General features: G+C 52.2%; 1 protein-coding gene across 5 annotated transcripts in view; it reads left to right on the top strand.

The window, feature by feature from the left end:
- Positions 1-12,500, top strand: part of LOC122548060 (uncharacterized) — a 101,685-nt gene that overhangs the window by 42,027 nt on the left and 47,158 nt on the right. For all 5 annotated transcript variants that reach the window (XR_015754912.1, XM_087984428.1, XM_087984425.1 and 2 more), the window contains 6 exons: positions 3,661-3,760; positions 8,064-8,298; positions 9,713-9,886; positions 11,078-11,158; positions 11,304-11,416; positions 11,908-11,966. Coding sequence is in view for 4 of the 5 variants with exons in the window: in XM_087984428.1 (XP_087840554.1) it covers positions 3,661-3,760; positions 8,064-8,298; positions 9,713-9,886; positions 11,078-11,158; positions 11,304-11,416; positions 11,908-11,966 (762 nt within the window). In the remaining variant the exon portion in view is untranslated. The remainder of the gene's footprint in view (positions 1-3,660; positions 3,761-8,063; positions 8,299-9,712; positions 9,887-11,077; positions 11,159-11,303; positions 11,417-11,907; positions 11,967-12,500) is intronic.

Raw genomic sequence — 12,500 nt, 5'->3', positions numbered from 1 at the left:
CACATCCCCCTGTCCAATCACATCCCCCTGTCCAATCACATCCCCCTGTCCAATCACATCCCCCTGTCCAATCACATCCCCTGTCCAATCACATCCCCCTGTCCAATCACATCCCCCTGTCCAATCACATCCCCCTGTCCAATCACATCCTCCTGTCCAATCACATCCTCCTGTCCAATCACATCCCCCTGTCCAATCACATCCCCTGTCCAATCACAATCACATCCCCCTGTCCAATCACATCCCCCTGTCCAATCACATCCCCCTGTCCAATCACATCCCCTGTCCAATCACAATCACATCCCCCTGTCCAATCACATCCCCCTGTCCAATCACATCCCCCTGTCCAATCACATCCTCCTGTCCAATCACATCCTCCTGTCCAATCACATCCTCCTGTCCAATCACATCCCCCTGTCCAATCACATCCCCCTGTCCAATCACATCCCCCTGTCCAATCACATCCTCCTGTCCAATCACATCCCCCTGTCCAATCACATCCCCCTGTCCAATCACATCCCCTGTCCAATCACAATCACATCCCCCTGTCCAATCACATCCCCCTGTCCAATCACATCCCCCTGTCCAATCACATCCCCCTGTCCAATCACATCCTCCTGTCCAATCACATCCCCCTGTCCAATCACATCCCCCTGTCCAATCACATCCCCCTGTCCAATCACATCCTCCTGTCCAATCACATCCCCCTGTCCAATCACATCCCCCTGTCCAATCACATCCTCCTGTCCAATCACATCCCCCTGTCCAACCACACCCCCCTGTCCAGTCACACCCCCCTGTCCAGTCACACCCCCCTGTCCAGTCACACCCCCCTGTCCAGTCACACCCCCCTGTCCAATCACATCCCGCTGTCCAATCACATCCCCCTGTCCAATCACATCCCCCTGTCCAATCACATCCCCCTGACCAGTCACATCCTCCTGTCCAATCACATCCCCCTGTCCAGTCACATCCCCCTGTCCAATCACATCCCCCTGACCAGTCACATCCCCCTGTCCAATCACATCCCCTGTCCAATCACAATCACATCCCCCTGTCCAATCACATCCCCCTGACCAGTCACATCCTCCTGTCCAATCACATCCCCCTGTCCAGTCACATCCTCCTGTCCAATCACATCCCCCTGACCAGTCACATCCCCCTGTCCAATCAGATCCCCCTGTCCAATCACATCCCCCTGTCCAATCACATCCTCCTGTCCAAAGTGCGTCAATGTAGCCAAACAGCGTGGGGAATCCAGAGATGGTGCAGAGAGAGAGAGAGAGAGATCACTACCACCCTCTGGGTGAAAGGTTGCCCCCTAAATCTCTTTTATATCTTTCCCCCTCTCACCCTAAACCTATGCCCCTCTTATTCTGGACTCCCCCACCCCAGGGGAAAAGACCTTGTCTATTTATCCTATCCATGCCCCCTCATAATTTTATAAACCTCTATTAGGTCACCCCTCAACCCCTGATGTTCCAGGGAAAACAGCCCCGGCCTGTTCAGTCTCTCCCTGTCGCCCAAACCCTCCAACATCCTTCTGAACCCTTTCACAACATCTTTCCGATAGGAAGGAGACCAGAATTGCACACAATATTCCAACAGCGGCCTAACCAATGTCCTGTACAGCCGCAACACGACCTCCCAACTCCTGTACTCAATACTCTGACCAATAAAGGAAAGCATACCAAACGCTGCCTTCACTATCCTATCTACCTGCGACTCCACTTTCCAGGAGCGATGAACCTGCACTCCAAGGTCTCTTTTTTTAGAATTCAGTCAAAATGAAAAAGAGATGAACGGGATTCGAGGAAACGGCTCGATCTGTGATGGCGCTCCTGTGGTTGGTCGGCTTTCTAATGGGCTCTCGATGCACTTTTGAAGTTTCCGATCTCTGGAGTGATCTATCCCCGCGCTTGACGGCTTTGGGGGGAGTTACCCGCTGCAGGATTCCCGGCCTTTCACCCCGCTCTCGTCAAAAGCGCAGAAACCCTCCCCTCCCCCTCAGGGCAAGCAACTCTGAATTTACCAGGCCAACGGAGCGGCTGACCACGTGGACCGAGAGACGGTGACATGCGCTGGTTTTGTGTGTTGTCCAACCAGACACTCCTGTCCAAACTGCGACGGGAGGGTAGCAGAACAGTGTGGGGAATCCAAGACGGTGCAGAGAGAGAGGGAGAGTATGTGTTTTCAAACTGCCTGATGGAAGAGGGTGGAAAAGACCAAACCAGAGCAGGAAGAGGTCTTTGATAATGGTAACCCCCAGGATGTTGATAATGGGGGGATTCAGTGATGGTAACGCCATTGAACATCAAGGGGGCGATGGTTAGATTCTCTCTTGTTGGTGACGGTAACCCCCAGGATGTTGATAGTGGAGGGATTCAGTGACGATAACACCATTGAACATCAAGGGGGCAATGGTTAGATTCTCTCTTGTTGGAGATGGGGGTTGGATTCTGTGATGGTGACGCCATTAAATGTCAAGAGGGCGATGGTTAGATTCTCTCTCCTGTTTGAGATGGTAACTCCCAGGATGTTGATAGTGGGGTGTTTCGGTGATGGTAACACCATTGAATGTCAAGGGGGCGATATTGATAGTGGGGGGGAGGGGAATTCAGTGACAGTGATGCCATTGAACGTCAAGGGAGCGATGGTTAGATTCTCTCTTGTTGGAAAACGGTAACCCCCAGGATGTTGATAGTGGGGTGTTTCGGTGATGGTAACACCATTGAATGTCAAGGGGGCGATGTTGATAGTGAGGGGGGGGGGGGGAGGGGAATTCAGTGACAGTGATGCCATTGAACGTCAAGGGAGCCATGGTTAGATTCTCTCTTGTTGGAGACGGTAACCCCCAGGATGTTGATAGTGGGGGGATTCAGTGATGGTATCACCATTGAACATCAAGGAGGCGATGGTTAGATCCTTTCTAACCATCACTGAACGTCTCTGTCCCTTGGAAGGTTGGCATCGGTTACTCGCGACATGGTGACCGTCTCTTGACCCGAATAGGTGACCCAGAGGTGAGAAGCCAGCTGGGCACGGATTTGAAACATCATGCCCAGTCCTCTCGAGACGTTCGGTGTGTGGCTGAACACGGGAAACAACCACCAACGTCCTCCTTTGCTGCAGCTCACTGGCTTTGTGGGTCGCACCCACACGTCTCTCGGCCGAATCGGGGGTGGGGGGGGGGGGGGCGGGTGGAGTTTTGAATTGAATGCAATGTGACATGTTCGGGGGAGGCTAATCAGGGCAGGACTCCGACCGCTGCCTCTGCTGAGTGTTCCCTTGCCCAACCTCGGTGTGAGTAGAGGCCTAACATCCTTTGCTGCTCTTTAATAAGATGTATGATTTTTTTTTTTATTTTTAATGCTTTTATTATCTTCTCATGAAGGTCCCGATCCACTGCGGCCATTTTTACGTCAACCGAGGTCCCACAGGCAGCCATTTTGTGCTGACTGGGACGGGCCTACTCGAGGGAAGGGAGGAATAAGCGAGGGAAGTGTCAGTGCCCAGGGTTGGAATGTCGCGTGGCTGTTTTGTCAGTCAGCCTTACTTAACTTAAGGCCTTTCCTGTTTAGGCCCGGAAAAAAAAAACAAACCTCTCGTGAGGTCAGAGGTTGAAAACAACTGACCCCTGTCTCATTTCTCTTGGTGCAGGTTCCCCTCCATTTCCCCTTCGGAGGTCAGGTGACCTCCAGTGAGCTGCAGAGGCCTAGTAGAAGTGAGAAGCCTTTGCCGTCTGGTAGTCAAGACGCAGGTAAGTGGCGGATTCAGAGAACAATACAGCTCAGTCTTTCGGCCCTCTATGTTGTGCCATCCATTTATCCTACTCCAAGATCAGACTAATCTGCACACCTTTTATTTCACTATCATCCACGGGCCTAGCTAAGAGTCACTTAAATGTCCCTACTGTCTCTGACTCTACTCCCACCGCTGGCAGTGCATTCCCACCACTCTCTGTGTAAAGAACCGACCTCTGACATCTCCCCCAAACCCTTTCTCTCATTACGTTCAAATTATGCCCCCCTCGTAATAGCTATTTCTGTCCTGGGAAAAATTCTCTGACTATTCACTCTATCTCCTCATCTTGTACACCTCTATCAAGTCACCTCTCATCCCTCTTCACTCCAATGAAAAAAGCCCTAGCTCCCTCAACCTTCCTTCATAAGACCTGCCCTCCAATCCTGGCAGCAACCTGGGAAATCTCCCCTCCGCACCCTCTCTAAAGCTTCCACATCCTCCCTGTAATGAGGCGACCAGAACTGAACACAATATCCCAAGTGTGGTCCAACCAGGGGCTCTATTGAGCTGCAGCATAACCTCGCGGCTCTTAAACTCAATCCCCCTGCTCATGAAAGCCAACACATCGTACACCTTCTGAACAACCCTATCAACTCGGGTGGCAACTTTGAGGGATCTACAGACCCCAAGCTCCCTCTGTTCCTCCACACTGCACTAGAATCCTTGCGAATTTGACCTCCTGAAACGGATCACTTGGTGTTTATCCAGGTTGACCTCCATCTGCCACTTCTCAGCCCAGTTCTGCCTCCTGTCAATGTCTTGTTGCAGCCTCCAACAGCCCTTGGCGCGATCCGCCAACCTTCGTGTCACCGGCAAACTTACTAACCCACCCTCATCCAAGTCATTCATAAAAATCACAAAGTGTGGAAGTTCCAGAACCGATCCCGGCGGAATACCGCTGGTCATCCAGCTCCAGGCCGAATACCATCTACCATCACCCTCTGTTTTCTATAGGCCAGCCAATCCTCTACCCAGACAGCCTGTATCCCCTGCCTCCTTACTATCTGAATGAGCCTACCGTGGGGAAACCTTGCCAAAGTCCATATACACCTCATCCACAGCTCTACCTTCATCAATGTGTGTTGTCATCACATGAAAAGATTCAGTAAGGCTTGTGAGGCATGAACTCCCCTAGTTTGCTGCTTTGCTTTGACGTTGAAGGCGTGTACTGCGCCTTTGAGAGAGAGTGAAGGCAGTTTGGACATTGAGAGTTTGTAGCCACCTACCGTGCGATTGGGTAGCAGTCTCAGAGTGCGCCGGAAAATTGACGATATGTAACATTCGGCTGTGAAGAAGATCCCTCATTGGCGTTGACCACCATTCGGTTATAACCAAACCATTTAAAAGTATGCCCCAGGATACTAAAAAATCCAATCCAGTTCGAATTTAACCGTTTTGGCAACATCGAACAGATGAGACAGTCCAATGTTTGGGGTGTAAATAAGGTGGCATTTTTGAGAGTTAGCCAGAGAGAGAGAGAGAGAGAGACAGCAACAACCTGCCATCTAGAGAGAGAGAGAGAGAGAAAGACTACCGTCCAGAACACACTCTGTCAAAGGTACTTTTTTCATGTGAAACATCTTTGCGACGAAAGACCAAAGATGACCCAGGGAGATCTCTGACCAGAGAAAGGAGGACTTCAGAGATGCCAGTTGCCGTGTGGTTTTGAAAACTAAGTTGGCATAAATTTAATTGGGACTTCCATTGGATCAAGAAAATTTACAGCCCAGGAACAGGCCCTTCGGCCCTCCCAGCCTGAGCCGATCCAAATCTACTATCTAAACCTATCGCCCAATTCCTAAGCATCTGTATCCCTCTGCTCCCCACCTACTCATGCATCTGTCCAGACACATCTTGAATGAATCTACCGCCCCTGCCTCTACCACCCCTGCTGGTAACGCGTTCCAAACGCCCACCACCGTCTGAGTAAAGTACTTGCCGCGTGCATTCCCCCTTAAACTTTCCACCTCTCACCTTGAGAGCATGACCTCTCGTTATTGAATCCTTCACCCTGAGGAAAAAGCTTGTCTCTATCCACCCTGTCGATACCCTTCATGACTTTGTAAACCTCAATCAGGTCCCCCCTCAATCTCCTTTTTTCTAATGAAAACAATCCTAACCTACTCAGCTTCTCTTCATAGCGAGCACCTTCCATACCAGGGCAACATCCTGGTGAACCTCCCCTGCACCCTCTCCAAAGCGTCCACATCCTTTTGGTAATGTGGCGACCAGAACTGTACACGGTATGCGGCCGAACCAATGTCTTGTACAATTTTAACGTGACCTTCCAGCTCTTACACTCAATGCCCCGTCGGATGAAGACAAGCATACCATATGCCTTCCTGACCACTCTATCCACCTGTGCAGCCACCTTCAGGGTACAATGGACCTGCACTCCCAGATCCCTCTGCTCATCACCTTTTTCCAAGGCTCTTCCGTTCACTGTATAATTTGCTCGAGAATTAGTCTTGCCTAAGTGCGTCAACTCACATTTGCCTGGATTGAACTCTATTGTTGTAGAGTGGGAAGTAGGGAACAGACCTTGAAGAGGAAAACAGACGTAGAGTTGTAAATGGGGCGGCACAGTGGCTCAGTGGTTAGCACTGCTGCCTCACAGCACCAGGGACCCGGGTTCAATTCCACCCTCAGGCGACTGTCTGTGTGGAGTTTGCACATTCTCCCCCCGTGTCTGCGTAGGTTTCCTCTGGGTGCTCCGGTTTCCTCCCACAGTCACAAAGATGTGCAGGTTAGTGTGGATTGGCCATGCTAAATTATCCCATAGTGCTCAGGGATGTGCAGGTTAGGGTGGATTGAACGTGCTAAATTACCCATAGTGCTCAGGGATGTGCAGGTTAGAGTGGATTGGCCATGCTAAATTACCCATAGTGCTCAGGGATGTGCAGGTTAGGGTGGATTGGCCGTGCTAAATTATCCCATAGAGCACAGGGATGTGCAGGTTAGGGTGGATTGGCCATGCTAAATTACCCATAGTGCTCAGGGATGTGCAGGTTAGGGTGGATTGGCCATGTTAAATTACCCATAGTGCTCAGGGATGTGCAGGTTAGGGTGGATTGGCCATGTTAAATTACCCATAGTGCTCAGGCATGTGTAGGTTAGTGTGGATTGGCCATGCTAAATTACCCCATAGTGCTCAGGGATGTGCACGTTAGGGTGGATTGGCCATGCTAAATTAACCACAGTGCTCAGTGATGTGCAGGTTAGGGTGGATTGGCCATGCTAAATTACCCATAGTGCCCAGGGATGTGCAGGTTAGAGTGGATTGGCCACACTAAATTACCCATAGTGCTCAGTGATGTGCAGGTTAGGGTGGATTGGCCATGCTAAATTACCCATAGTGCTCAGGGATGTGCAGGTTAGGGTGGATTGGCCACGCTAAATTACCCATAGTGCTCAGTGATGTGCAGGTTAGGGTGGATTGGCCGTGCTAAATTACCCATAGTGCCCAGGGATGTGCTGGTTAGGGTGGATTGGCCACACTAAATTACCCATAGTGCTCAGTGATGTGCAGGTTAGGGTGGATTGGCCGTGCTAAATTACCCATAGTGCCCAGGGATGTGCTGGTTAGGGTGGATTGGCCACACTAAATTACCCATAGTGCTCAGTGATGTGCAGGTTAGGGTGGATTGGCCATGCTAAATTATCCCATAGTGCTCAGGGATGTGCAGGTTAGGGTGAATTGGCCGTGCTAAATTACCCATAGTGCTCTGGGATGTGCAGGTTAGTGTGATTGGCCGTGCTAAATTACCCATAGTGCTCTGGGATGTGCAGGTTAGGGTGAATTGGCCGTGCTAAATTACCCATAGTGCTCAGGGATGTGCAGGTCAGGGTGGATTGGCCATGCTAAATTACCCATAGTGCTCAGGGATGTGCAGGTTAGGGTGAATTGGCCGTGCTAAATTACCCATAGTGCTCAGGGATGTGCAGGTCAGGGTGGATTGGCCATGCTAAATTACCCATAGTGCTCAGGGATGTGCAGGTTAGGGTGGATTGGCCATGCTAAATTACCCATAGTGCTCAGGGATGTGCAGGTTAGGGTGGAATGGCCACGCTAAATTACCCATAGCTCCCCATGGAATTTGGGGAGTTCTCTGGCTGTTCTACTTTTAACAGATTATGAGGGGAACTTTTCTGGGTGGTTCAGTTAGCAGGAGGGACTTGTCGTCAAGGCATAACACTTCCTGCGGGGATGGCTACTCTCTGCGTCCACCTCTAACCGTCCACCCCTTTCTTCCCCCAAGGTGCCTACACCGCGACCGTCCCCGATGCCCTGTCGCCCCTCGGTGCCCACGATCCCCTGGTGAGCGAGATCCTCGGAGTCCGGCCTACTCAGCCTCCCGCCAGCCTGCTAGGTCGAGGGTCGGGCTGGGGAGCAGGGGCCGGGGAAAGCGGCCCCGTCGCCTCGGATGAGGAGGAGCGGGAACCACGTCTCGGGGAAGTGGGCGAGGAGGGGAGCGGAGGGAGCGCCGCTGGAAGGTAAGGGCAAGAGTTTAGCCGACGAAGCTCTGCGGAGTGTGGGAGAGAGACGCAGCGTTCACGTTTGGAGTCGCAATTTCGTCGAGACCCGCAGGTCACTCAGAGGCTGGGGGTGAGGGGATGGGGAGGACAGCGAAGGAGGTTACCTTGGAGTGCAATGGTTCAGTGGTTAGCACGGCTGCCTCACGGCGCCAGGGACCCAGGTTCGATTCCAGCCTCAGGGCGACTGTCTGTTTGGAGTTTGCACATTCTCCCCCCGTGTCTGTGTGGGTTTCCTCACCCCTCCCCTCACCCCACCCCTCCCCTCACCCCCAGCCTCTGTTTTCCTCCCACAGTCTAAAGATGTGCAGGTCAGGATGGATTGGCCATGCTAAATTACCCATAGTGCTCAGGGATGTGCAGGTTAGGGTGGATTGGCCATGCTAAATTACCCATAGTGCTCAGGGATGTGCAGGTTAGGGTGGATTGGCCATGCTAAATTACCCATAGTGCTCAGGGATGTGCAGGTCAGGATGGATTGGCCATGCTAAATTACCCATAGTGCTCAGGGATGTGCAGGTTAGGGTGGATTGGCCATGCTAAATTACCCATAGTGCTCAAGGATGTGCAGGTTAGGGTGGATTGGCCATGCTAAATTACCCATAGTGCTCAGAGATGTGGAGGTTAGGGTGGATTGGCCATGCTAAATTACCCATAGTGCTCAGAGATGTGGAGGTTAGGGTGGATTGGCCGTGCTAAATTACCCATAGTGCTCAGAGATGTGGAGGTTAGGGTGGATTGGCCATGCTAAATTACCCATAGTGCTCAGGGATGTGCAGGTTAGGATGGATTGGCCATGCTAAATTACCCATAGTGCTCAGGAATGTGCAGGTTAGGGTGGATTGGCCATGCTAAATTACCCATTGTGTTTGGAGAAGGGGTAAATGTAGGGGAATGGGTCTGGGTGGGTTGCGCTTCGGCGGGTCGGTGTGGACTCGTTGGGCTGAAGGGCCTGTTTCCTCACTGTAAGTAATGTAATCTAATCTAAGAGTGCGAGGTTAGATTAGATTAGATTCCCTACAGTGTGGAAACAGGCCCTTTGGCCCAACAAGTCCACACCGACCCTCCGAAGAGCAACCCACCCAGACCCATTCCCCTCCCCTATATTTACCCCTGATTTGGCACCTAACCTGCACATTTTTTTGGGAATGTGAGAGAGATTGAGTGAGAATGAGAGAAAGAGAGACAAAGAGGGAGAGGGGTGACAGGTGGCGGGTTAGTATGAGCACTCAATAGGCCTAGGAAGTTGAGAAAGACAGGCCTTTTGTGGTAAGTTAGCCAAGGCGGGATTTGAACCTGGACTATTGGCGTCTCTCTCTCTCTTTCTCTGTGCCTCTGCCCTGACCTTTGGCCTTTCCTGTTTGCCTTAACACAGCAACCTGGTGGGGATGGACATGGAGACGGGCGTCACCATGGAAACGGCTGACCTCAAGGCTCTGCTGGCTAATGGCGGTAGGCAGGACCGGGAGGTGGCCAAGCAACTGGCTTCGAAACTGTACCATCTGGACGGTTTCCAGAGGACTGAGGTGGCCCCCTACCTGGATAAGAAGTAGGTCCACCCATCTCCGAAAGGGGGAGCGGGTGGGGGATATCTACCATGGGACATCTATCCCTCTGGCTGTTGGGACCTCAATGATTTTCCACGGCTTTCTGCTGAATGGGTGGATTACCAAACCTTGTGCCCGAGCTCTCTCACTCTCTTACTGACTCTCTGGTTTTCTCTCTCTCACTCACTCTCTCATTCCCTCGATCTCTCTCACTCTCTCTCTCTTCCCCTTCCCTCGCTCTCTTCCCCTCTCTCACTCTGTCTCTCTCTCTCTTTCCCTTTCTCTCTCTCTTTCCTTTTTTCTCTCACTCTCTTTTTCTTTCTCTCTCTCTCTCACTCACTCTTTCCCTTTCTCTCTTTCACTCTCACTTACTTTCCCTTTCGTTTCACTCTTTCCCTTTCTCTCTCACTCTCACTCTACTTTTCTCTCTCACTTTTTCCCTTTTTCTCTCACTCTCACTCTTTCCCTTTCTCTCTTTCCCGCTCATTCACTTTCCCTTTTTCTCTCCTCTCTTTCCTCTCTCCTCTCGTTCCTCAGACCCTTCAGTCCAACCCGTCCATGCCGACCAGCTATCCTCAATTAATCCAGTCCCATTTGCCAGCACCCGGCCCATATCCCTCCAAACCCTTCCTATTCATGTCCCCATCCAGATGCCTCTTAAATGTTGCAATTGTACCAGCCTCCACCACTTCCTCTGGCAGCTCATTCCATACACGTACCACCCTCTGTGTGAAAAAGTTGCTCCTTAGGTCCCTTTTATATCTTTCCCCTCTCACCCTAAACCTATGCCCCTCTAGTTCTGGACTCCCCCACCCCAGGGAAAAGACCTTGTCTATTTACCCTATCCGTGCCCCCTCATGATTTTATAAACCTCTATAAGGTCACCCCTCAGCCTCCGACGCTCCAGGGAAAACAGCCCCGGCCTATTCAGCCTCTCCCTATAGCTCAAACCCTCTAACATCCTTGTAAATCTTTTCTGAACCTGTTCACAATATCCTTCCGAGAGGAAGGAGACCAGAATTGCACGCAATATTCCAACAGTGGCCTAACCAATGTCCTGTACAGCCGCAACGTGACCTCCCAACTCCTGTACTCAATACTCTGACCAATAAAGGAAAGCATACCAAACGCCTTCTTCACTATCCTATCTACCTGTGACTTGACGGTATTTTTTTTCCCCTCCGTCGCTCTAGCAACGAGTTCAGTCAAATGTTGGCCGAGGAATACCTGCAACTGTTTGACTTCTGCGAGATGTCTCTCGATCAAGCTCTGAGGTAAGGCTTTTTTGGACTCGCTAGGCCGCAGCACGCCGAAATGGCGAGGGGGGGCGTTTTCCCCGCCCTCTGGGATGGCGTCGGGGCTTCATGAGTGTGCACTCCGACGATTCTGACTGTTTCTCTCCCCCCCCCGCCATCGCAGGAAATTCCTGACGGCGTTCGTCCTGACTGGAGAGACACAGGAGCGCGAGCGAGTGTTGGACCACTTCTCCGGCCGCTTTCAGCGGTGCAATCCAGAGGCCTTCCGCAGCCGAGGTGAGCCGGGGCTCGGGAATCTCTCCCGTCCCGCTCAGATTCGACGGCGAACGGAACGCTGACCCGGCTCGTCTCCGTCAGTCCCAGGGATCGGCCTTTCGCTCCTCCGTCGCCAGGGCAACCTTCCTCGGCTGAGGGACGTGAGCGAGACAGCCCCGTCCTCGGGAATGCGGGTTTCGAAAGCCGAGCAAATCCCTTTTTGGGAGCCAAAAGGGCGTCAGGCGACGAAGCCTTCGTTTACGTGGGGACATTAATTGGTCTTTTTCGCGAAAATCCTCTTTGGGTTGCTTTAGTTGAACCGTGGCACCAGTGTCAGTTTTCCACACAAGCGCAGCGGCCTAAAGCGAGCTTTGGAAAAGCAGGGGATACCTGTCACGCGTTTGAGTTCGGTTTGGTGGGTGGAGGGGGGCGGCGGGTGTTGGTGCAGGCGAAGTTTTTGTGACGAGACAGACCGCAAATCTCTCGCACCCTGTTTCCTTTCATTCCTGCAGACGCAGTCCACACTATCACCTGTGCCCTTATGCTGCTGAACACCGATCTGCACGGACAGGTACGTCCTGAGGATTACGTGCGCTAAACCCTCCCCCGCCGCGCAAAAGCACACGCAGCGAGCTAAGGCCGGGAAAAGACCAGGCGAAGAAATCTGGCTGGCTTTCCAAGCGTCCAATTTGGGGGAAGGGGGCGTTTTGGACGTTAGGCCAATGGCTCAATGCAGCCATTGAGCGGCCAATTGGATGGACGGGGGCTTCGAAGACGGGGGAGGGATTCCTCAGGCGCATTTGTTAGCCTCCCCATGGTTGGGCGATCGATCCACCTACCCTCCCTTTCGTGCTGCCCTTCTTCAATGTTGTGCCCAAAGTGTGCCCGCTCTCAGCTCCCCCCTTCCCCCCGCACCCCCCCACCACAGCAGAATGACATTGGCACCGCCCACCCTTTCTGCCAACCTGTCTCCTCTTGCTGTTTAATCGCTCCTATGGGAGCAGGCTATTCTGCTCCTCAGGTCCACGCTGACTTCCACCAACCCCCTTCAAGGATCATCCCACCCGTTATGCCCTTAACGCCAGCATTTCCCGTGGCTAACCTA

This window comes from Chiloscyllium plagiosum, unplaced genomic scaffold, assembly GCF_037043375.1.
Source record: "Chiloscyllium plagiosum isolate Xiang-an unplaced genomic scaffold, Cpla_swu_hap1 HiC_scaffold_48, whole genome shotgun sequence".
Taxonomy (NCBI): Eukaryota; Metazoa; Chordata; class Chondrichthyes; order Orectolobiformes; family Hemiscylliidae; genus Chiloscyllium; species Chiloscyllium plagiosum.
This window is presented reverse-complemented; position numbering and strand designations above follow the sequence as displayed.